We start from the raw sequence: 26,650 nt of genomic DNA on the forward strand, positions 1-26,650 counted from the left end.
CTAAACTACTGTACTAAACTACTCTACTGTACTAAACTACTCTACTGTACTAAACTACTGTACTAAACTACTGTACTAAACTACTGTACTGTACTAAACTACTCTACTAAACTACTCTACTGTACTAAACTATTGTACTAAACGACTCTACTAAACTACTCTACTAAACTACTGTACTGTACTGTACTAAACTACTGTACTGTACTAAACTACTGTACTGTACTAAACTACTGTACTGTACTGTACTACTGTACTAAACTACTATTCTGTATTAAACTACTGTACTAAACTACTGTACTAAACTACTCTACTGTACTAAACTACTCTACTGTACCAAACTACTCTACTGTACCAAACTACTCTACTGTACTAAACTACTCTACTGTACTAAACTACTGTACTAAACTACTCTACTGTACTAAACTACCATACTACTCTACTGTACTAAACGACTGTACTGTACTAAACTACTGTACTAAATGACTGTACTGTACTAAACTACTGTACTACTGTACTGTACTAAACTACTCTACTGTACTAAACTACTCTACTGTACTAAACTACTCTACTGTACTAAACTACTCTACTGTACTACTGTACTGTACTACTGTACTGTACTAAACTACTCTACTGTACTAAACTACTGTACTGTACTACTGTACTGTACTGTACTACTGTACTAAACTACTGTACTGTACTAAACTACTGTACTGTACTAAACTACTGTACTGTACTAATCTACTGTACTAACTACTGTACTGTACTAAACTACTGTACTGTACTACTGTACTAAACTACTGTACTGTACTGTACTACTGTACTGTACTACTGTACTGTACTACTGTACTAAACTACTCTACTGTACTAAACTACTGTACTGTACTAAACTACTGTACTAATCTACTGTACTAAACTACTCTACTGTACTAAACTACTCTACTGTACTGTACTAAACTACTGTACTAAACTACTGTACTAAACTACTCTACTGTACTAAACTACTGTACTGTACTAAATTACTGTACTCTATTCTACTAAACAATTGTACTCTACTGTTCTAAACTACTGTACTCTACTAAACTAGTGTACTCTACTAAACTAGTGTACTCTACTAATCTACTGTACTAAACTACTGTACTAAACTACTGTACTCTACTGTTGCACTAAACTACTGTACTATACCAAACTACTGTACTCTACTGTACTAAACTACTGTACTGTACTAAACTACTGTACTCTACTGTACTAAACTACTATTGTACTAAACTACTGTACTGTACTAAACTACTGTACTGTACTAAACTACTGTACTAAACTACTGTACTAAACTACTGTACTGTACTAAACTACTGAACTAAACTACTGTACTGTACTAAACTACTGTACTGTACTAAACTACTGTACTGTACTAAACTACTGTACTCTACTGTACTACTGTACTACTCTACTCTACTGTACTAAACTACTGTACTAAACTACTGTACTAAACTACTGTACTAAACTACTGTACTGTACTAAACTACTGTACTGTACTAAACTACTGTACTAAACTACTGTACTAAACTACTGTACTGTACTAAACTACTCTACTGTACTAAACTACTCTACTGTACTAAACTACTCTACTAAACTACTCTACTGTACTAAACTATTGTACTAAACGACTCTACTAAACTACTCTACTAAACTACTGTACTGTACTGTACTAAACTACTGTACTGTACTAAACTACTGTACTGTACTAAACTACTGTACTGTACTAAACTACTGTACTAAACTACTGTACTGTACTAAACTACTGTTCTGTATTAAACTACTGTACTAAACTACTCTACTAAACTACTGTACTGTACTGCACTACTGTACTAAACTACTGTACTACTGTACTGTACTAAACTACTGTACTGTACTAAACTACTGTACTGTACTAAACTACTGTACTACTCTACTGTACTACTCTACTGTACTGTACTAAACTACTCTACTGTACTAAACTACTGTACTAAACTGCTCTACTGTACTAAACTACTCTACTGTGCTAAACTACTCTACTGTACTAAACTACTCTACTGTACTAAACTAAACTACTGTACTAAACTACTGTACTAAACTACTGTACTAAACTACTGTACTAAACTACTCTACTGTACTAAACTACTCTACTGTACTAAACTACTGTACTGTACTAAACTACTGTACTCTATTCTACTAAACAATTGTACTCTACTGTTCTAAGCTACTGTACTCTACTAAACTAGTGTACTCTACTAAACTAGTGTACTCTACTAACTGTACTCTACTCTTCTAATCTACTGTACTAAACCACTGTACTCTACTGTTGCACTAAACTACTGTACTATACCAAACTACTGTACTCTACTGTACTAAACTACTATTGTACTAAACTACTGTACTATTGTACTAAAGTACTGTAATAAACTACTGTACTCTACTGTACTAAACTACTATTGTACTAAACTACTGTACTGTACTATTGTACTAAAGTTCTGTACTAAACTACTGTACTCTACTATTGTACTAAACTACTCTATTGTACTAAAGTTCTGTACTAAACTACCATACTCTACTGTACTAAACTACTATTGTACTAAACTACTGTACTAAACTACTGTACTGTACTAAACTACTGTACTGTACTAAACTACTGTACTAAACTACTGTACTGTACTAAACTACTGTACTAAACTACTGTACTAAACTACTGTACTAAACTACTCTACTGTACTGTACTAAACTACTGTACTAAACTACTCTACTGTACTAAACTACTGTACTGTACTAAACTACTGTACTAAACTACTGTACTGTACTGTACTAAACTACTGTACTAAACTACTGTACTAAACTACTCTACTGTACTGTACTAAATTACTGTACTCTATTCTACTAAACAATTGTACTCTACTGTTCTAAACTACTGTACTCTACTAAACTAGTGTACTCTACTAATCTACTGTACTAAACTACTGTACTAAACTACTGTACTCTACTGTTGCACTAAACTACTGTACTATACCAAACTACTGTACTCTACTGTACTAAACTACTGTACTCTACTATTGTACTAAACTACTGTACTGTACTAAACTACTGTACTCTACTGTACTATACTACTATTGTACTAAACTACTATTGTACTAAACTACTGTACTGTACTATTGTACTAAAGTACTGTACTAAACTAATGTACTCTACTGTACTAAACTACTATTGTACTAAACTACTGTACTATTGTACTAAAGTACTGTACTAAATTACTGTACTCTACTGTACTAAACTACTGTTGTACTAAACTACTGTACTGTACTAAACTACTGTACTCTACTGTACTAAACTACTATTGTACTAAACTACTGTATTGTACTAAAGTACTGTACTAAACTAATGTACTCTACTGTACTAAACTACTATTGTACTAAACTACTGTACTATTGTACTAAAGTACTGTACTAAATTACTGTACTCTACTGTACTAAACTACTGTTGTACTAAACTACTGTACTGTACTAAACTACTGTACTCTACTGTACTAAACTACTGTTGTACTAAACTACTGTACTGTACTATTGTACTAAAGTTCTGTACTAAACTACTGTACTCTACTATTGTACTAAACTACTCTACTATTGTACTAAAGTTCTGTACTAAACTACTGTACTCTACTGTACTAAACTACTATTGTACTAAACTATTGTATTGTACTAAAGTACTGTACCAAACTACTGTACTATACTGTACTAAACTACTGTACTCTACTGTACTAAACTACTATTGTACTAAACTACTGTACTGTACTATTGTACTAAAGTTCTGTACTAAACTACTGTACTGTACTAAACTACTGTACTCTATTGTACTAAACTACTGTACTCTACTATTATACTAAACTATTGTACTATTGTACTAAAGTTATGTACTAAACTACTGTACTGTATTGACTTCCTGCGGTACTGGCTCTGATTGGTCTGGTTTGGACCAACCAGATGTGGTCTTGTTTATGGAAGGAGGTAATTACGACAATAGCCGGTGTGTAGGCCCCAAATATGCAAAAATAAGCGTGTTCCTATTTAGCATAAATTACCATGAAGAGAAGGATGTTCATGTCCATAATTATGCCTTTCTGTATAGTACAGATCAGTTCCGTTACCGGGTGTTGATCCACCTCCTGTAGTTCAGTAACCAAAGGAAAACCTGTCGAGGTGTGATGTCATAGCTGACGCATCATTCTCTCTGCAGACATCTTGGAATGTAAATCCCAGATAGAAAACATTAAAAACGCATTTTTAAAAAAACACCCAGAGGGAGATTTTTACCGTAATTCTGTTACCATACTTTGCATTGTCGCAGTTATTAAACTAAATTTGTTTTTGTGAAATGCACGTGTAAATTGATCAAAGTAAGCCCCTGTCCATAGAGTTGAATGGTTTGTTAAACTTTTTGGAATCAATGTTTTTTTGTTGTTGTTTTTTTGGCATACATTATGAAAGTGTAATTCCGTTACCGTGGAAATGCCCGAGAGGAGAGGGAGTGTGATGTAGGTGTATGCTGATGGTCTGTTGTTGAGGGGAAATGTGAGTAAGTTAGAAGGCTATTTGTGTCTATCTCTCTTATCTTCTTTCCTCTCTGTTACGCTCACTCTCGCTCCCCCTCTCTCCTCTCTCTACTAGTTGATGGGCTCGTTGGTCCTTGCGGTTGGGCTGTGGTTGCGGTTCGATCCTGAGACCGTCGCTCTGTTGAACGGAGACGGAGCGCCAGACACCTTCTTTTATGGTGAGTACAGGGACAGGAATCAGCCAATCAGTAGGGAGGGGATGTGTGAGTTAGCCAATGGGACTGGAGGAGGCCTATAAATGAACCAATGAGCATGGAGGAGTGACATAATGTCAGAGAGGCTGAAAGTGGCCCTGGAGAAGCGGTGAGGATTGTAATTTCAATAGGGTCACAAAAATGTCTGCTTATAAACTGTATGAAAAACAGCGATGTTTAATACTATACAGCGTTGTCGCCCCTATACTGAACAGAAATTTAAACACAACGTGCACCAATAAAAGGCCACTGTAAAATATCTCAAGTTTCGACGGAATGTGTAATTGGCATGCTGACTGCAGGAATATCCACCAGAGCTGTTGCCAGATCATTTAATGTTAATTTATCTACCATAAGCCGCCTCCAACCGGCCTCACAATCGTAGACCACGTGTAACCGGCCTGATCAGCTCGATGCAAATGGAGATGTGTCTCGCAGCATGAGCCAAATGGTGATCACACCGGATACTGACTGGTCTCCTGATCCACGCCCCTACCTTTTATTTGTAAAGGTATCTGTGCCCAACAGGTATCTGTGCCCAACAGGTATCTGTGCCCAACAGGTACAGTGCCTTGCGAAAGTATTCGGCCCCCTTGAACTTTGCGACCTTTTGCCACATTTCAGGCTTCAAACATAAAGATATAAAACTGTATTTTTTTGTGAAGAATCAACAACAAGTGGGACACAATCATGAAGTGGAACGACATTTATTTGATATTTCAAACTTTTTTAACAAATCAAAAACTGAAAAATTGGGCGTGCAAAATTATTCAGCCCCTTTAAGTTAATACTTTGTAGCGCCACCTTTTGCTGCGATTACAGCTGTAAGTCGCTTGGGGTATGTCTCTATCAGTTTTGCACATCGAGAGACTGACATTTTTTCCCATTCCTCCTTGCAAAACAGCTCGAGCTCAGTGAGGTTGGATGGAGAGCATTTGTGAACAGCAGTTTTCAGTTCTTTCCACAGATTCTCGATTGGATTCAGGTCTGGACTTTGACTTGGCCATTCTAACACCTGGATATGTTTATTTTTGAACCATTCCATTGTAGATTTTGCTTTATGTTTTGGATCATTGTCTTGTTGGAAGACAAATCTCCGTCCCAGTCTCAGTTCTTTTGTAGACTCCATCAGGTTTTCTTCCAGAATGGTCCTGTATTTGGCTCCATCCATCTTCCCATCAATTTTAACCATCTTCCCTGTCCCTGCTGAAGAAAAGCAGGCCCAAACCATGATGCTGCCACCACCATGTTTGACAGTGGGGATGGTGTGTTCAGGGTGATGAGCTGTGTTGCTTTTACGCCAAACATAACGTTTTGCATTGTTGCCAAAAAGTTCAATTTTGGTTTCATCTAACCAGAGCACCTTCTTCCACATGTTTGGTGTGTCTCCCAGGTGGCTTGTGGCAAACTTTAAACAACACTTTTTATGGATATCTTTAAGAAATGGCTTTTTTCTTGCCACTCTTCCATAATGGCCAGATTTGTGCAATATTCGACTGATTGTTGTCCTATGGACAGAGTCTCCCACCTCAGCTGTAGATCTCTGCAGTTCATCCAGAGTGATCATGGGCCTCTTGGCTGCATCTCTGTTCAGTCTTCTCCTTGTATGAGCTGAAAGTTTAGAGGGACGGCCAGGTCTTGGTAGATTTGCAGTGGTCTGATACTCCTTCCATTTCAATATTATCGCTTGCACAGTGCTCCTTGGGATGTTTAAAGCTTGGGAAATCTTTTTGTATCCAAATCCGGCTTTAAACTTCTTCACAACAGTATCTCGGACCTGCCTGGTGTGTTCCTTGTTCTTCATGATGCTCTCTGCGCTTTTAACGGACCTCTGAGACTATCACGGTGCAGGTGCATTTATACGGAGACTTGATTACACACATGTGGATTGTATTTATCATCATTAGTCATTTAGGTCAACATTGGATCATTCAGAGATCCTCACTGAACTTCTGGAGAGAGTTTGCTGCACTGAAAGTAAAGGGGCTGAATAATTTTGCACGCCCAATTTTTCAGTTTTTGATTTGTTAAAAAAGTTTGAAATATCCAACAAATGTCGTTCCACTTCATGATTGTGTCCCACTTGTTGTTGATTCTTCACAAAAAAATACAGTTTTATATCTTTATGTTTGAAGCCTGAAATGTGGCAAAAGGTCGCAAAGTTCAAGGGGGCCGAATACTTTCGCAAGGCACTGTATATGGTTAGTTAGTCTATAGACACTGTCAACTATATGGTTAGTTAGTCTATAGACACACTGTCATCTATATGGTTAGTTAGTCTATAGGCACTGTCATCTATATGGTTAGTTAGTCTATAGACACACTGTCATCTATATGGTTAGTTAGTCTATAGACACACTGTCATCTATATGGTTAGTTAGTCTATAGACACACTGTCATCTATATGGTTAGTTAGTCTATAGACACACTGTCATCTATATGGTTAGTTAGTCTATAGGCACTGTCATCTATATGGTTAGTTAGTCTATAGACACACTGTCATCTATATGGTTAGTTAGTCTATAGACACTGTCAACTATATGGTTAGTTAGTCTATAGACACACTGTCATCTATATGGTTAGTTAGTCTATAGGCACTGTCATCTATATGGTTAGTTAGTCTATAGACACACTGTCATCTATATGGTTAGTTAGTCTATAGACACACTGTCATCTATATGGTTAGTTAGTCTATAGACACACTGTCAACTATATGGTTAGTTAGTCTATAGACACACACTTTCAGCTCTATGGTTAGTTAGTCTATAGGCACTGTCATCTATATGGTTAGTTAGTCTATAGACACACTGTCAACTATATGGTTAGTTAGTCTATAGACACACTGTCAACTATATGGTTAGTTAGTCTATAGACACACACTGTCAGCTGGTCACTGGTCCTGCTGGTCACTACATTATGTCTGTTTAGTCCACAGTTATAATACTGACTCTCCTGCTGTTCACTACATTATGTCTGTTTAGTCCACAGTTATAATACTGACTCTCCTGCTGGTCACTACATTATGTCTGTTTAGTCCACAGTTATGGTACTGACTCTCCTGCTGGTCACTACATTATGTCTGTTTAGTCCACAGTTATAATACTGACTCTCCTGCTGTTCACTACATTATGTCTGTTTAGTCCACAGTTATAATACTGACTCTCCTGCTGGTCACTACATTATGTCTGTTTAGTCCACAGTTATGGTACTGACTCTCCTGCTGGTCACTACATTATGTCTGTTTAGTCCACAGTTATAATACTGACTCTCCTGCTGGTCACTACATTATGTCTGTTTAGTCCACAGTTATAATACTGACTCTCCTGCTGTTCACTACATTATGTCTGTTTAGTCCACAGTTATAATACTGACTCTCCTGCTGGTCACTACATTATGTCTGTTTAGTCCACAGTTATGGTACTGACTCTCCTGCTGTTCACTACATTGTCTGTTTAGTCCACAGTTATAATACTGACTCTCCTGCTGGTCACTACATTATGTCTGTTTAGTCCACAGTTATAATACTGACTCTCCTGCTGGTCACTACATTATGTCTGTTTAGTCCACAGTTATAATACTGACTCTCCTGCTGTTCACTACATTATGTCTGTTTAGTCCACAGTTATGGTACTGACTCTCCTGCTGGTCACTACATTATGTCTGTTTAGTCCACAGTTATGGTACTGACTCTCCTGCTGGTCACTACATTATGTCTGTTTAGTGCAGATGATGTTCAGCTTGTAAAGCTCTCTCACAGATGATCTGGTTGATAATCGTGTTGTTTGTGTGGTCTAATGCTGCCCTCTGCTGGTGCTCCTGGGAACTGCAACAGTCTGGCTGAATATATAATACCCTGAATGGTCTTTCATCTGATTTGTTTTCCTCTCTCTCTCTGTCGCTGTTTCTGTCTCTGTCTCTCCCCCCCCAGGTGTGTATATCCTGATCATAGCGGGCAGTCTAGTGATGTTGGTGGGATTCTTTGGCTGCTGTGGAGCCATACGAGAGTCCCAGTGTCTGCTGGGGTCGGTGAGTTGACGCACTTCCCCGAGGGGCAGAAAACGCAATCAAGCTAGCTAGATAATTAGTCCGATCTTGCCTGAACTCAGAATCTTCAGTAACACTGTATTTTAGAAGTACACACATTAGCCACTACTTTGTAGTTCGTCAGTGTGCTTATAAGTCTCTTATAGGCCCTTTACTAGGTCTCATTCAGTGGTGGAAAAAGTACCCAATTCTTATACTGTAGTAAAAGTAAAGATACCTTAATAGACAATGACTCAAGTAAAAGTGAAAGTCACTCAGTAAAATACTACTTGAGTAAAAGTCTAAAAGTATTTGGTTTTAAATATACTGAAGTATCAACAGTAAATGTATAAGCCATTTCAACTTCCTTATATGAAGCAAACCAGACAGCACAATGTTGTTATTATTATTGTTAGATAGCCAGAGGAACACTCCAACACTCAGACATCATTACAGATAGCCAGGGGAACACTCCAACACTCAGACATCATTACAGATAGCCAGGGGAACACTCCAACACTCAGACATCATTACAGATAGCCAGGGGAACACTCCAACACTCAGACATCATTACAGATAGCCAGGGGAACACTCCAACACTCAGACATCATTACAGATAGCCAGGGGAACACTCCAACACTCAGACGTCATTACAGATAGCCAGGGGAACACTCCAACACTCAGACATCATTACAGATAGCCAGGGGAACACTCCAACACTCAGACATCATTACAGATAGCCAGGGGAACACTCCAACACTCAGACGTCATTACAGATAGCCAGGGGAACACTCCAACACTCAGACATCATTACAGATAGCCAGGGGAACACTCCAACACTCAGACATCATTACAGATAGCCAGGGGAACACTCCAACACTCAGACATCATTACAGATAGCCAGGGGAACACTCCAACACTCAGACGTCATTACAGATAGCCAGGGGAACACTCCAACACTCAGACATCATTTACAGATAGCCAGGGAAACACTCCAACACTCAGACATCATTTACAGATAGCCAGGGGTACACTCCAACACTCAGACATCATTTACAGATAGCCAGGGAAACACTCCAACACTCAGACATCATTTACCAACATTGCATTTGTTTTTAGTGAGTCCTCCAGATCAGAGGCAGTAGGGATGACCAGTGATGTTCTCTGTTTAGTGAGTCCTCCAGATCAGAGGCAGTAGGGATGACCAGGGATGTTCTCTGTTTAGTGAGTCCTCCAGATCAGAGGCAGTAGGGATGACCAGGGATGTTCTCTGTTTAGTGAGTCCACCAGATCAGAGGCTGTAGGGATGACCAGGGATGTTCTCTGTTTAGTGAGTCCTCCAGATCAGAGGCAGTAGAGATGACCAGGGATGTTCTCTGTTTAGTGAGTCCACCAGATCAGAGGCAGTAGAGATGACCTGGGATGTTCTCTGTTTAGTGTGTCCTCCAGATCAGAGGCAGTAGGAATGACCAGGGATGTTCTCTGTTTAGTGAGTCCTCCAGATCAGAGGCAGTAGAGATGACCAGGGATGTTCTCTGTTTAGTGAGTCCACCAGATCAGAGGCTGTAGGGATGACCAGGGATGTTCTCTGTTTAGTGAGTCCTCCAGATCAGAGGCAGTAGAGATGACCAGGGATGTTCTCTGTTTAGTGAGTCCACCAGATCAGAGGCTGTAGGGATGACCAGGGATGTTCTCTGTTTAGTGAGTCCTCCAGATCAGAGGCAGTAGGGATGACCAGGGATGTTCTCTGTTTAGTGAGTCCTCCAGATCAGAGACAGTAGGGATGACCAGGGATGTTCTCTGTTTAGTGAGTCCTCCAGATCAGAGGCAGTAGGGATGACCAGGGATGTTCTCTGTTTAGTGAGTCCTCCAGATCAGAGGCAGTAGGGATGACCAGGGATGTTCTCTGTTTAGTGAGTCCTCCAGATCAGAGGCAGTAGGGATGACCAGGGATGTTCTCTGTTTAGTGAGTCCTCCAGATCAGAGGCAGTAGAGATGACCAGGGATGTTCTCTGTTTAGTGAGTCCACCAGATCAGAGGCTGTAGGGATGACCAGGGATGTTCTCTGTTTAGTGAGTCCTCCAGATCAGAGGCAGTAGGGATGACCAGGGATGTTCTCTGTTTAGTGAGTCCTCCAGATCAGAGGCAGTAGGGATGACCTGGGATGTTCTCTGTTTAGTGAGTCCTCCAGATCAGAGGCTGTAGGGATGACCAGGGTTGTTCTCTTGATAATTGTGTACAATTGGACCATTTTCCTTTCAAAATGTATCGAGTACTTTTGGGTGTCAGGGATAATGTATGGAGTAAAAAGTACATTATTTTCTTTAGGAATGTAGTGAAGTAAAAGCTAAAGTTGTCCATTTTTTTTTCCATATTTCCATACCATATTTCCATACCAACTGTCCAGATATGACCTTGTTGGACATTAAGGGGCATACCTCTCCCTACAGCCAACATTCATGTCAAACTCGGATAACTTACAATGTTTCAATAGGAAATCACTTAATTATGGTTCATGAGACCTATTAAAGGCTACTTATATACACATACACACTACAAATTAGTGGCTAGTATTTGTACCTTTTAAAAATACAATGTTACCGAATCATCTACTCCCAAGAGCTCAGGATAAAGCCAGATCAGAACGGAAACGGTCCACTCTAACCTGTCTTTGTGTTCCAGATCAGAAACCATGGAAACGGTCCACTCTAACCTGTCTTTGTGTTCCAGATCAGAAACCATGGAAACGGTCCACTCTAACCTGTCTTTGTGTTCCAGATCAGAAACCATGGAAACAGTCCACTCTAACCTGTCTTTGTGTTCCAGATCAGAAACCATGGAAACAGTCCACTCTAACCTGTCTTTGTGTTCCAGATCAGAAACCATGGAAACAGTCCACTCTAACCTGTCTTTGTGTTCCAGATCAGAAACCATGGAAACAGTCCACCTCTAACCTGTCTTTGTGTTTCAGTTCTTTGCCTGCCTGCTGATAATCTTTGGCGCAGAGGTTGCTGCTGGTGTGTTTGGCTTCTTGAACAAAGACAAGGTACCCATAATACACCGCACCACTCCGCCACGCTATTGTGGTTCCAACTGTCATTTATTGTCTCACTTCAGATAACCAATCAGACGGAGTTGTCGCGCTAAGGGACGAGCGTTTGCGTCGCAGTAACGCCACCTGTCAGAATATAATAATTATTTTCATGGTCTTGTCTGATTCTTTTCTCACAGATAATCGAAGATGTCCAGAACTATTACATCAAATCCTACAACGACAACAAAAACAACAACACAATGATACAAAACTCTTACCACAAAGTTGTAAGTACATTAACACTTAACATTTTTTTCTGGTGAAAAAAACGATGCTTGAAAACCAATAGTCCATACGATAGATGCATATTGTTGATTTCAATGATACTAAACTCTAGTAGAACTACCGATTTACCCTCCATAATTATTGTGACATTTTCTTTTGTTATTTTGTCTCCGGCACCTTTTGGATTTTAAATTAAACAATGACTATGAGGTTGAAGTGCAGACTGGTAGCTTTAATTTGAGGGTGTTTGTGGGACAGCGTTTGGGACCATGTTTTGTGGAGGTGCTACTCTTTAATCTGAGGGTATCTCCATTCATATCTGATCAATCATTTAGAAATTACAGTATTTTTGTACTTAGTCCCCCACATTTTAGTGGACCAAAAGTATTGAGACAAATTCACTAATATATGTATAAAAGTAGTCAGAAGTTCAGTATTTGGTCCCATATTCCTATCACACAATGACCACATCAAACTTGTGACTCTATATACTTGTTGGATGCATTTGCTGTTTGTTTTGGTTGTGTTTCAGATTATTTTGTGTCCAATAGAAATGAGATGATAAATAATGTATTGTGTCGTTTTGGAGTCACTTTTATTGCAAATAACAATAGAATATGTGTCTAAACACTTCTACATTAATATGTATGTTACCATGATTATGGGTAACTCTGAATGAATCATGAATAACGAGTGAGAAAGTTAGAGCCATAAATATCATACCCCCTCAAAATTCTAACCTCCCCTGTTATGCTAACCTCTCATCATTACAATGTCTTGGGGGTATGATATAAAATGCTAACCTCCCTGGTTATTGTAATGGTGAGGGGTTAGCATGTCTTGGGGGTATGATATAAAATGCTAACCTCCCTTGTTATTGTAATGGTGAGGGGTTAGCATGTCTTGGGGGTATGATATAAGATGCTAACCTCCCCTGTTATTGTAATGGTGAGAGGTTAGCATGTCTTGGGGGTATGATATAAAATGCTAACCTCCCTGGTTATTGTAATGGTGAGGGGTTAGCATGTCTTGGGGGTATGATATAAAATGCTAACCTCCCTGGTTATTGTAATGGTGAGGGGTTAGCATGTCTTGGGGGTATGATATAAAATGCTAACCTCCCTTGTTATTGTAATGGTGAGGGGTTAGCATGTCTTGGGGGTATGATATAAGATGCTAACCTCCCCTGTTATTGTAATGGTGAGAGGTTAGCATGTCTTGGGGGTATGATATAAAATGCTAACCTCCCTGGTTATTGTAATGGTGAGGGGTTAGCATGTCTTGGGGGTATGATATAAAATGCTAACCTCCCTTGTTATTGTAATGGTGAGGGGTTAGCATGTCTTGGGGGTATGATATAAGATGCTAACCTCCCCTGTTATTGTAATGGTGAGAGGTTAGCATGTCTTGGGGTTATGATATAAAATGCTAACCTCCCCTGTTATTGTAATGGTGAGGGGTTAGCATGTCTTGGGGGTATGATATAAGATGCTAACCTCCCTTGTTATTGTAATGGTGAGGGGTTAGCATGTCTTGGGGGTATGATATAAAATGCTAACCTCCCTTGTTATTGTAATGGTGAGGGGTTAGCATGTCTTGGGGGTATGATATAAGATGCTAACCTCCCCTGTTATTGTAATGGTGAGAGGTTAGCATGTCTTGGGGGTATGATATAAGATGCTAACCTCCCCTGTTATTGTAATGGTGAGGGGTTAGCATGTTTTGGGGGTATGATATAAAATGCTAACCTCCCTTGTTATTGTAATGGTGAGGGGTTAGCATGTCTTGGGGGTATGATATAAGATGCTAACCTCCCCTGTTATTGTAATGGTTAGAGGTTAGCATGTCTTGGAGGTATGATATAAGATGCTAACCTCCCCTGCTATTGTAATGGTGAGAGGTTAGCATGTCTTGGTGGTTTGATATAAAATGCTAACCTCCCCTGTTATTGTAATGGTGAGAGGTTAGCATGTCTTGGGGGTATGATATAAGATGCTAACCTCCTCTGTTATTGTAATGGTGAGAGGTTAGCATGTCTTGGGGGTATGATATAAAATGCTAACCTCCCCTGTTATTGTAATGGTGAGAGGTTAGCATGTCTTGGAGGTATGATATATGATGCTAACCTCCCCTGTTATTGTAATGGTTAGAGGTTAGCATGTCTTGGAGGTATGATATAAGATGCTAACCTCCCCTGTTATTGTAATGGTGAGAGGTTAGCATGTCTTGGGGGTATGATATAAGATGCTAACCTCCCCTGTTATTGTAATGGTGAGAGGTTAGCATGTCTTGGGGGTATGACATAAAATGCTAACCTCCCCTGTTATTGTAATGGTGAGAGGTTAGCATGTCTTGGGGGTATGATATAAAATGCTAACCTCCCCTGTTATTGTAATGGTGAGAGGTTAGCATGTCTTGGAGGTATGATATAAAATGCTAACCTCCCCTGTTATTGTAATGGTTAGAGGTTAGCATGTCTTGGAGGTATGATATAAGATGCTAACCTCCCCTGTTATTGTAATGGTGAGAGGTTAGCATGTCTTGGGTTTGATATTTGTGTATCTGTAACTTAGTCACTCATCATTATTCACGATTCATTCAGGACTATCCGTAACCATGGTAACATCCACACTCCCTCTCCCCCTGCAGCTCAACTGTTGTGGGACGTCCCAGAGCTTCTGCCCTGAGGCCCCAGCTGACACCAAGGTGGGACTAATGACAGTAGATAACTACCTCGATAGCCATCATCGCTAACTTGGGCAAAAGATTGGAACTTTAATTTAAATCTTTATGTTGTTTCTAACGTGTGTGTGTGTGTGTAGGACTGTGAGGTGGGCATCAAGGAGTTCTTCAACAGTAAACTCTACATCATCGGTTACGTGGGGATCGGCATCGCTGGAGTCATGGTGAGAACAGGACTGGGGAGTCTGTCTCTCCCTCCCACAGACACACATAAACACACTCTCTCTCTCTGTCTCTCTCTCCCACAGACACACATAAACACACTCTCTCTCTCTGTCTCTCTCTCCCACAGACAGACACATAAACACACCACTTTAAATTGCTCTCCAACAATGTCTCCTTCCTTTCTCTCTGTCTCTCTGTCTCTCCCTTCCACAGACGGACACATAAACACACTACTTTAAATTGCTCTCCAACAATGTCTCCTTCCTTTCTCTCTGTCTCTCTGTCTCTCTGTCTCTCCCTTCCACAGACAGACACATAAACACACTACTTTAAATTGCTCTCCAACAATGTATCCTTCCTTTCTCTCTCTCTCTCTCTCTCTCTCTCTCTCTCTCTCTCTCTCTCTCTCTCTCTCTCTCTCTCTCTCTGTCTCTGTCTCTGTCTCTGTCTCTCTCTCTCAAAATTCAATAGACTTTATTGACTTACATACTTACCATTACAAAAATTGTGAGACCAACAGCAATAAGGCTTTCAATAATAATAGTAGTGGACATGGAATTACCATTAACAACAACAACTACAACAACAATATTAATGAGAACAACAAAACATTAAAGCAATGGTAGTAGACCAGTCAACATGACTGAGAAGACACATGACCTGGTATGAAAGACAAAATATTATTGCCATCTTTCCCTCTCTACCTCTCTACCTCTCTATCTCTACCTCTCTATCTCTACCTCTATATCTCTACCTCGATCTATCAATTCAAGGGGTTTTATTGTCATGGGAAACATGTGTTAACATTGCCAAAGCAAGTGAGGTAGATAATATACAAAAGTGAAATAAACAATACAAATGAACAGTAAACATTACACATACAGACGTTCCACAACAATAAAGACATTACAAATGTCATATTATATATATATACAGTGTTTTAACAATGTACAAATAGTTAAAGTACACAAGGGAAAATAAATAAGCATAAATATGGGTTGTATTTACAATGGTGTTTGTTCTTCACTGGTTGCCCTTTTCTTGTGGCAACAGGTCACAAATCTGGCTGCTGTGATGTCACACTGGAATTTCACCCAGTAGATATGGGAGGTTATCAAAATTGGATTTGTTTTTGAATTCTTTGTGGATCTGTGTAATCTCATCTCTCTCCTCTCCTCTCCTCTCCTCTCTCCTCATCTTTCTCTTTCCCTCTCTAGGTTATAGGGATGATCTTCAGTATGGTGTTGTGCTGTGCCATCCGCAACAGCAGGGAGATCATGTAACCAGGCAGAGCTTCCACTCCTCCAGTCCCCCCACAACAGCCCGACTCCAGTCCCCCTCAACAGCCTGACTCCAGTCCCCCACAACAGCCCAACTCCACTCCTCCAGTCCCCCCACAACAGCCCGACTCCAGTCCCCCTCAACAGCCTGACTCCAGTCCCCCACAACAGCCCAACTCCACTCCTCCAGTCCCCCCTCAACAGCCCGACTCCAGTCCCCCTCAACAGCCCGACTCCAGTCCCCCTCAACAGCCCGACTCCAGTCCCCCTCAACAGCCCGACTCCAGTCCCCCTCAACAGCCCGACTCCAGTCCCCCTCAACAGCCCGACTCCAGTCCCCCTCAACAGCCCGACTCCAGTCCCCCCACACAACAGCCCGACTCCAGTCCCCCTCAACAGCCCGACTCCAGTCCCCCCACACAACAGCCCGACTCCAGTCCCCCTCAACAGCCCGACTCCAGTCCCCCCACACAACAGCCCGACTCCAGTCCTCCCCTCCAACCCCACTGACATCTCCACTTCTATGTACGTTCTGTAGTCATCGTGACAAAGCTTTTCCACAGCCAGCACACTCTCTTCACGTGCCTTTTTTTTAAAAACACAAAACAAACATATATTAAAAAACAAATCAGTGGCCAGAAGCAAAGTTTGTAGTAATATCTAAACTGCCCGGCAACTGGATTCCAAGACATTACACTGTAAGGTTTTAAAAGACATCTGTAGGTGATATATATATATTTTAAAAAATTTGGCCAACTAGTAGCACTAGTGGCATGACTGTTGACACGATGGTCACCTTCCAGACCAACTACATTACAAACGTTGCATTGCACCAACCAACGGTTGTGTCCCACGTCATCGACTACACAGTCGGACATTAGATGGCTGTATCATGTGATGAGGCTTTAGCTGATATGTCAAACACCATTCCGAGTGTTGTGAAATCTGGCAGGCGTATGGCAATGTAGTTAGCCTGGAGCGTGGCCATTGTGACAGCCAGCTCTGCGAGGCAGACGCCCCTGGTAACAGTGGTGGTAGTGTAAACGTGCGTCCCAAGCGGCACCCTTTTCCCTTGATATTGCACACTGTTTTAATAGGGGCCCATACGGCTGTGGTCAGACGTAGTGCAATCTAAAAGGAATCCGATCTCATTTGATGTTTGTTGTTTTTTTTACGGTAAGTTGACTGAGAACACGTTCTCATTTACAGCAACGACCTGGGGAATGGTTATAGGGTTGGGGCGGATGGTCATACCGTTTGTGTATCATACCGGGGGTATACGGTATTACCAGAAGTGCACACAAGGGGCGCTATTTCAAAAATATATTTGGGGGGGGGGGGGGGGGTTTGACACGCAAAACAAATTGGATCCAGGAGGGGTTGGATGTCTCTAGTCTGGGTAACAGTCTCTTTAGCCAACATTCCACTCCTTGCCACTCCATGTCATCGCCAAAGAGACTGGCCAATCAGCTATCTCAACGCTCAATATGCAGCTGGATCTATGGCGGAGTTGCTCATTGGTTGTTGGAATTAACATTATTAATATTTTCCATGACAAAATGTAATTATAATTAAGAACAAAGTCATGATCAAAACATTGAGTTGTTAGCTAGGTAAGTTCTTATGTTTTTAGGTTTAAATTCAATTCAAAGGGTTATTTTTGGTTTGAATTACAGTATTTATTTAGTTTTTAAAAGTGAGCTAGCAACTTTTGACAGACTGGTTTCATTTGGACAAACAACAAAATGGTTGCTTAGCAACTGGATACCAATGTGTTCTGTGGAGAGAGAGAAAAAAAAGTGATGGTTCCAATATTTGGATAATTGTTGTGATTGGAGGATAGATTGGAGGTGGTTATCGAATCAGGATCAACTCCTGTCTTCGCCTCAAGCTCATTTAATGATAGAATGTTGATATTTGAAGATGGCAGAAAGGCCAGTCTCTTTGGCAGTGACCAGGAGTACAATAAGTGGATTAGCTGAAGACACTGGCACCCAGGCTAGAATGTCTCTGCTGTAACCAAGAAGATTGATCTTGACCTATAGCTAACTTAGCTAGCAAGTTAGCAAACCATAGCTGGAGCCCTGAGCTGGAGATCACTGATTTGACACATCTTAGATTTATTTTAGTTACACTTAACTTGTTTCTTATAGTTATACTTAAACGTGTAAGGGATAATCAACGAGATAATAATAATAAGCAATCAATGAATGTCCCTTTCATATCACGGCTATAACTTAACACATTTGCCGCTAGAAATGTGTTTTAACATCCACTGAAGTAGCTAGCAAGTTTACTAGATAGCTACAGTAGTTGCCTTGGTCACCAAACAGACTTGCTAGTTTAACTAACCAAACCATCAGTCCTAGCTGGCCATTATGACAATCGAATTCAACAATGCTAGTAATGTTTTCAATTTCGACTTTTTCTTTTAAAAGCAGCTCAACTATTAGAACATGTAAGAATGAACTGTAGCGTTTGAATTCTACCGTGCTGATATACCGTGCGTTATAGAGAAATAATGCACGTTCTAGAATGCACTTCAAGCCAATCAGAAAATAAGTATTCAACAATGCCATGGTATAAATAGTTCTAGTCAGTTGCGTAGTACTCAGCCTCCCAGTGCCCCTAACCCACCCCAAAATAAATATTATATAAACGCTATTGAAAATAATACAGTCTGCAGGCTTGTGTGGTATCCAGATTGTCGTACTTTTTATACCGACCTTGTGCCATACCGGAATATTCGGGAATGTCGGCACTGAACACAAGGGCTGCTAATTTTCAAACCCCACCTCCTGTAAATCTAAAGGTTAGCAATGCTAACAGGTACATGTAAAATCCCATAGAGAATAGTAGTTAAATGCTAACGAGCGCATTGCGAACATTTTATGGTCTCTGACCTAAGCTATTGCAGGGCAGACATCCCAGCTCAGGGGATTCTCTGCTGCTACCAAGTGAAGCTTGATTTTGGAAGAAGCTAAGCACTTAGCTAGATAGCTAACGAGCTAATAAATTAGCAAACCAATGCAAAACTCCAGAGCATTTTAGCACATTGTAGACAGTTAACTTTTAATAGTTAGAAGATATCTAGCTGGCCGACATTTAGTTGTGAATCCCCTACGGTAACTAGATCACCTGGTGTATAACAGTGAGTGACATGCAAGGCTCCGGTCTCTAGTCATTGTGTGCTTCTAAACCACGTGACTGGGGGACTACCGGTAAACTTCAAAATGGAGACGTTTTTTGTGACCGCTGAAATTAAGAATGCGATCTTCTTTATCCTCTAACGCATTACACAAGCTAACTGCAGGTATTTACTTAAAATAGATTCAAATATTCAAAATCAGATTAAAAAAAATAATTTCAACGGTATTGACAAACCATCCAACGGCCATTTTCAAATATCCCGGTATACAGTATATACGGTATACAGTATATACGGTATACTACCCAAGCCTAATGCCAAGGTCACTAAACTCCTCCTTGTGAAGGACAATAGAGTTGTTTTGTACTGAATCTTATTCCCTAAAGACCTGTTGCAGTTCCGCTGTCTGTGATTGTGTGTTAATTTATTCTTTAATTTTAATGGCTGATGTAATTTGAGTTCAGATGGCATTCCGAGCCGCTCAGGAAGATAGATGTTCTGTTCAACTAATAAACTTTTAAACCGTTTTACCCACTTGTCTCTTTACTGCCGTTCTCGTCGTCTCTCTGCTTTTTCATTATTTTCTGAAGTGTTTTATCAGAATGTGAATCCATCTTCAGAAGTCACACACAATCTCAATCATGATAGTCAGACATTACAGATGCTATGTTATCGTGTGTGTGTGTGTGTGTGTGTGTGTGTGTGTGTGTGTGTGTGTGTGTGTGTGTGTGTGTATGTATGCATGTGTCTGTGCCTGTGTGTGTGTCTCTTCACAGTCCCCACTGTTCCATAAGGTGTCATTTGATCTCTTTTTAAATCTAATTTAAATCTCTTTTTTTTACTTTCATCAGTGACTTGATGTGGAATAGAGTTGCATGTACACTACCAGTCAACAGTTTGGACACACCTACTCATCAAGGGGTTTTCCTTTATTTTCACTATTTTCTACATTGTAGAATAATAGTGAAGACATCAGAACTATGAAATAACACGTATGGAATCACGTAGTGACCAAAAAAGTGTTAAAGAAATCCATTTTATATTTGAGTTTCTTCAAAGTAGCCTCCCTTTGTCTTGACAGCTCTGCACAGTCTTGACACGGGATCTTTCTTCGATAAGTTCCTCCACTTCTTTTTGTTTTTCCTCTTAACTTATTCTGTGCCTCTATGGTACAGTTTTTATTGCTGTCTATCTGTTCTGTTAGTCCTTCAATTTCCTTTGTTAATATGGACTCTTTTGATCTAAATGTCTTTTGTTTTAAGAGATGAATACTGAATTGCATGGCCTCTAAAGGCACATTTTTAAAAGTGTCCCATACAATAAGGGGATCTGCTGTCATGTCTGAAAAAGTCTGTTATAAATTCTTCTGTCCTAGTTCTAAACAATGTATCATCTAGTAGGCTTTGATTCAATTTCCAATATCTTTCACGTGGAAATTCTGTAAGAATAATATACAGTTAAAGTCGGAAGTTTACATACACTTAGTTTGGAGTCATTAAAACTTGTTTTTCAACCACTCCACAAATGTCTTGTTAACAAACTATAGTTTTGGCAAGCCGGTTAGGACATCTACTTTGTGCATGACACAAGTCATTTTTCAAACAATTGTTTACAGACAGATTATTTCACTTATAATTCACTTTATCACAATTCCAGTGGGTCAGAAGTTTACATACACGAAGTTGACTGTGGCTTTAGACAGCTTGGAACATTCCAGAAAATTATGTCATGGCTTTAGAAGCTTCTGATAGACTAATTGACATCATTTGAGTCAATTGGAGGTGTACCCGTGGATGTATTTCAAGGCCTACCTTCAAACTCAGGGGGAGGTTTGCAAGCCGAAGAACACCATCCCAACCGTGAAGCACGGGGGTGGCAGCATCATGTTGTGGGGGTGCTTTGCTGCAGGAGGGACTGGTGCACTTCACAAAATAGATGGCATCATGAGACTGGAAAATGATGTGGATATATTGAAGCAACATCTCAAGACATCAGTCAGGAAGTTAAGGCTTGGTCGCAAATGGGTCTTCCAAATGGACAATGACCCCAAGCATACTTCCAAAGTTGTGGCAAAATGGCTTAAGGACAAAGTCAAGGTATTGGAGTGGCCATCACAAAGCCCTGACCTCAATCCTGTAGAATATTTGTGGGCAGAACTGAAAAAGCGTGTGGAGCAAAGCCTACAAACCTGACTCAGTTACACCAGCTCTGTCAGGAGGAATGGGCCAAAATTCACCCAGCTTGTGGAAGGCTACCTGAAACGTTTGACCCAAGTTAAACAATTTGAAGGCAATGCTACCAAATACTAATTGAGTGTATGTAAACTTCTGACCCACTGGGAATGTGATGAAAGAAATAAAAGCTGAAATAAATCATTCTCTCTACCATTTATTCTGACATTTCACATTCTTAAAATAAAGTGGTGATCCTAACTGACCTAAAACAGGGAATTTTTACTAGGATTAAATGTCAGGAATTGTGGAAAAACTAAGTTGAAATGTATTTGGCTAAGGTGTATATACATTTCCGACTTCAACTGTATCTGCCAATGATGTGACGGTTCGACCGCATTCTGTCCCCTATCAACACTTTTTAAAACTTTTGGTTGACAAGAAGGTAATCAAGACGATATTGATTGAGCCTCCGCCATGTACAGTACCAGTCAGAAGTTTGGACACACCTACTCATTCAGGTGCCATTTGTGTTGGCTCTGGCCACAGGTGTGTTTACAGTCTTTTAGTGGACTGGCTTGAGGCACTGGAGACACCAGTCCTATTATGTATTTGATATCAACTTCCCCAGGAATTCCTACAGGTGTATCAGCTGGAACAGAACCACAGTAAGACTTTTTATTTTCTTCCACTGAACAATAGTGATTAAGTACAGTATCTGAACAATAGTGGGTAAGTACAGTATCTGAACAATAGTGGGTAAGTACAGTATCTGAACAACAGTGGGTAAGTACAGTATCTGAACAATAGTGAGTAAGTACAGTATCTGAACAATAGTGGGTAAGTACAGTATCTGAACAATAGTGGGTAAGTACAGTATCTGAACAATAGTGGGTAAGTACAGTATCTGAACAATAGTGGGTACGTACAGTTTCTGAACAATAGTGGGTAAGGTAAGTACAGTATCTGAACAATAGTGGGTAAGGTAAGTACAGTATCTGAACAATAGTGGGTAAGGTAAGTACAGTATCTGAACAATAGTGGGTAAGTACAGTATCTAAACAATAGTAGGAAAGTACAGTATCTGAACAATAGTGGGTAAGTACAGTATCTGAACAATAGTGGGTAAGTACAGTATCTGAACAATAGTGGGTAAGTACAGTATCTGAACAATAGTGGGTAAGTACAGTATCTGAACAATAGTGGGTAAGTACAGTATCTGAACAATAGTGGGTAAGTACAGTATCTGAACAATAGTGGGTAAGTACAGTATCTGAACAATAGTGGTTAAGTACAGTATCTGAACAATAGTGGGTAAGTACAGTAATTGCTCTTGTGTGTGAGAAGTGACAGGAGGAAGAACTGATGTGAATAGATCAATGGATAGATGAGCCATGACTGACACTTGTCGGGGTCATAGAGCAAAAACAGAGAACACCATCATGGTCGTGAGAATCTACCCTTTCCGTAGTGTCCCATTGGTTCGTAGCCCAAACGGTTAGTGTCCCATTGGTTCGTAGCCCAAACGGTTAGTGTCCCGTTGGTTCGTAGCCCAAGCGGGTAGTGTCCCGTTGGTTCGTAGCCCAAACGGTTAGTGTCCCGTTAGTTCGTAGCCCAAACGGTTAGTGTCCCGTTGGTTCGTAGCCCAAACGGTTAGTGTCCCGTTAGTTCGTAGCCCAAACGGTTCGGACGCTCCTGACATTTACTTTAGAAGACCAATTTTCATCTCATGGACAAACATGGTCTCTCTCATCTTCCAGCGCAGATGCAGAAGTGCGACAGACAGATGTGGTGGATTGAGACACATCCAATGCGAAGTGCGACAGACAGATGTGGTGGATTGAGACGCGTCCAATGCGAAGTGCGACAGACAGATGTGGTGGATTGAGACACGTCCAATGCGAAGTGCGACAGACAGATGTGGTGGATTGAGACACATCCAATGCAAAAAGAACAGATACACTGTACAGGGCTGTTGTGTACAGGGCATTCGGAAAGCATTTAGACCCCTTGATTTTGTTACGTTACTTATTCTGAAATGGATTCAATAATAATCCTCATCAATCTACACACAATACCCCATAATGACATCACAATACCCCATAATGACATCACAACACCCCATCATGACATCACAATACCCCATCATGACATCACAATACCCCATCATGACATCACAATACCCCATCATGACATCACAATACCCCATCATGACATCACAATACCCCATAATGACATCACAATACCCCATAATGACATCACAATACCCCATAATGACATCACAATACCCCCTAATGACATCACAATACCCCCTAATGACATCACAACACCCCAATACAATACCCCATAATGACATCACAATACCCCATCATGACATCACAATACCCCATCATGACATCACAATACCCCATCATGACATCACAATACCCCATCATGACATCACAATACCCCATAATGACAAAGCAAAAACATACACAATACCCACAGTTGACAGTGCATGTCAGGTCAAAAACCAAGCCATGAGGTTGAAGGAATACCCGAGACAGGATTGTGTCGAGGCACAGATGGGGAAGGGTTCCAAAACATCAACAAGGTCCCCAAGAACACAGTGGCCTCCCCTTAAATGGAAGAAGTTTAATAGACATCGGAGAACAGGTGACCAAGAACCCGATGGTCCCTGACAGAGCTGACTGTAGAGATAGGAGAACCTTCCAGAAGGACAACCACAGCATTCCACCAATCAAGCCTTTATGGTAGAGGGGCCAGACGGAAGCCACTCCTCAGGAAAAAGGCACATGACAGCCCCAAAAAACACACCTAAAGGACACTCATACCATGAGAAACAAGATTCTCTGGTCTGATGAAAGATTGAACTCCTTGACCTGAATGCCAAGCGTCACGTCTGGAGGAAACCAGTCACCACTCATCACCTGGCAGCGACGCTCCCCATCTAACCTGACAGAGCTTGAGAGGATCTGCAGAGATCCCAAATGTGACTGACCGGCTCGATTTGAAACTGTTTTTGTTTTACATTGGATACATAAAGAGACTCAGAGCTACTAAATGGTATATCAGACACTACAGTTGAGGAACAATGGGAAAGTAATTCTGCTTTGAAAGTTGATAAACCTGTAACCTCACTTTTGAGAAAATGTTCCTTGAATGTTTTTGTACATCTACTGGAGAGCTCTTCTTCGTTCACAACCATTCAGTATCATTCTCACCCTCTAAAGCCTTAGCCCCACCCATCTCTTTAATGATTCCCATGTGAGGCCGTGTACTAAACAACCAAAGAGTGCAAGACTAAAGGCTGGTTTATACTTCGGGTAAATTCAGAGCGCATACTGGATGCTCTGGCCAAGGGTTGATCTGATCTGACCTACCTTGGGTGCTTGACTGCTGTTGTTAACTGGCTAACGTTGGCTCCCAGACACACATGGGAGAACGTCTCTTTCTGACCATTTTACTCTCCCTAGCAGAGCTGGTCAGGCTGTTTGCATGTTATCCAGAGCATTGGTGACGGTAACAGCTGCTGGCAACAATTTATTAATGCTTTTTTTTGCCAACGTTTACTGACACCGGTATTATTCAACGGGTGTCAGTTATTCTGCACTCTGGCACACTCAGAATGAGAGTTCTCTGAAATCAGAGTAGATAGCCAGTGCGAATTTAACAGCAACGTCTATCGACAGTTGTAACAGTGACATCATGAATATTCTATTGAAATGGACTCCATGGTGGAGTCTTTTGTTTAGCTAAACAATGAACCATATTCCCAACTCATAATGTTACTACCCTGCATGAATCTCACCTCATTTGCTCACATTGTATATTTATTTTTCTACTGTATTATTGACTGTATATTTGTTTTACTCCATGTGTAACTCTTTGCTTTATCTTGGCCAGGTCACAGTTGTAAATGAGAATTTCTTCTCAACTAGCCTACCTGGTTAAATAAAGGTGAAATAAAACAAGATCTAACAAGTAATCTAACAATTCACAACAACTACCTTATACACACAAATGTAAAAAATAAATAAATAAAATAAAGGTCGATTTTATTTTTAAATGTTTTATTCCATCAGTAAAAAACAACAACAATATATTAAGGCAAAAACTGATTTTAAAAAATTTACAAAAAAATGCAAAAAAAAGTAAAATTATCAGGAAAAAGCTCAAAACAAATAATGTTGAATTAAACCTTCACTGTGAGACTTTAAAACTCCATAAACGTACACTCAGAACTCCAAAACCACAGTACAACAGCAAGCAATTGACGTTCATTCAGAAGTCCGTAAACACAATCGTCTGTCAAACCTGGGGAAAAAAAAGTATTAAAAATCTAATCTAGAGGCATTAGTGATACAAAATGGTGTCTGTCTGTAGTCGTGTAACATCGTTTAAATCAATGCAAATGCAGAACAATGTATCAGTGTAACCTGATGTCTCTAGTGTAACCTGATGTCTCTAGTGCAACCTGATGTCTCTAGTGTAACCTGATGTAACCTGATGTCTCTAGAGTAACCTAATGTCTCTAGTGCAACCTGATGTCTCTAGTGCAACCTAATGTCTCTAGTGCAACCTGATGTCTCTAGTGCAACCTGATGTCTCTAGTGCAACCTGATGTCTCTAGTGCAACCTGATGTCTCTAGTGTAACCTGATGTCTCTAGTGCAACCTGATGTCTCTAGTGTAACCTGATGTCTCTAGAGTAACCTGATGTCTCTAGTGTAACCTGATGTCTCTAGAGTAATCTGATGTCTCTAGTGTAACCTGATGTCTCTAGTGTAACCTGATGTAACCTGATGTCTCTAGTGTAACCTGATGTAACCTGATGTCTCTAGTGTAACCTGATGTCTCTAGTGTAACCTGATGTAACCTGATGTAACCTGATGTCTCTAGTGTAACCTGATGTAACCTGATGTCTCTAGAGTAACCTGATGTCTCTAGTGTAACCTGATGTCTCTAGAGTAACC

At 40.3% G+C, this 26,650-nt stretch overlaps 1 protein-coding gene across 2 annotated transcripts in view; it reads left to right on the forward strand.

Moving 5' to 3' along the window:
* Nucleotides 1–20,032, forward strand: part of LOC139395947 (CD9 antigen-like) — a 62,157-nt gene extending 42,125 nt beyond the window's left edge. The window contains exons 2-8 of one of the 2 annotated variants that reach the window (XM_071143257.1): nucleotides 4,689–4,791; nucleotides 8,756–8,853; nucleotides 11,822–11,896; nucleotides 12,082–12,171; nucleotides 14,819–14,875; nucleotides 14,992–15,075; nucleotides 16,294–16,559. In XM_071143257.1, coding sequence (XP_070999358.1) covers nucleotides 4,692–4,791; nucleotides 8,756–8,853; nucleotides 11,822–11,896; nucleotides 12,082–12,171; nucleotides 14,819–14,875; nucleotides 14,992–15,075; nucleotides 16,294–16,359 — 570 coding nt within the window. In that variant the 5' untranslated portion in view covers nucleotides 4,689–4,691 and the 3' untranslated portion in view covers nucleotides 16,360–16,559. Of the gene's footprint in view, nucleotides 1–4,688; nucleotides 4,792–8,755; nucleotides 8,854–11,821; nucleotides 11,897–12,081; nucleotides 12,172–14,818; nucleotides 14,876–14,991; nucleotides 15,076–16,293 lie in introns of both variants that reach the window. The other variant, XM_071143256.1, reaches the window with a different exon arrangement.
* Nucleotides 20,033–26,650: the final 6,618 nt, after the last annotated feature.

This window comes from Oncorhynchus clarkii, unplaced genomic scaffold, assembly GCF_045791955.1.
Source record: "Oncorhynchus clarkii lewisi isolate Uvic-CL-2024 unplaced genomic scaffold, UVic_Ocla_1.0 unplaced_contig_8498_pilon_pilon, whole genome shotgun sequence".
NCBI classification, from domain to species: Eukaryota; Metazoa; Chordata; class Actinopteri; order Salmoniformes; family Salmonidae; genus Oncorhynchus; species Oncorhynchus clarkii.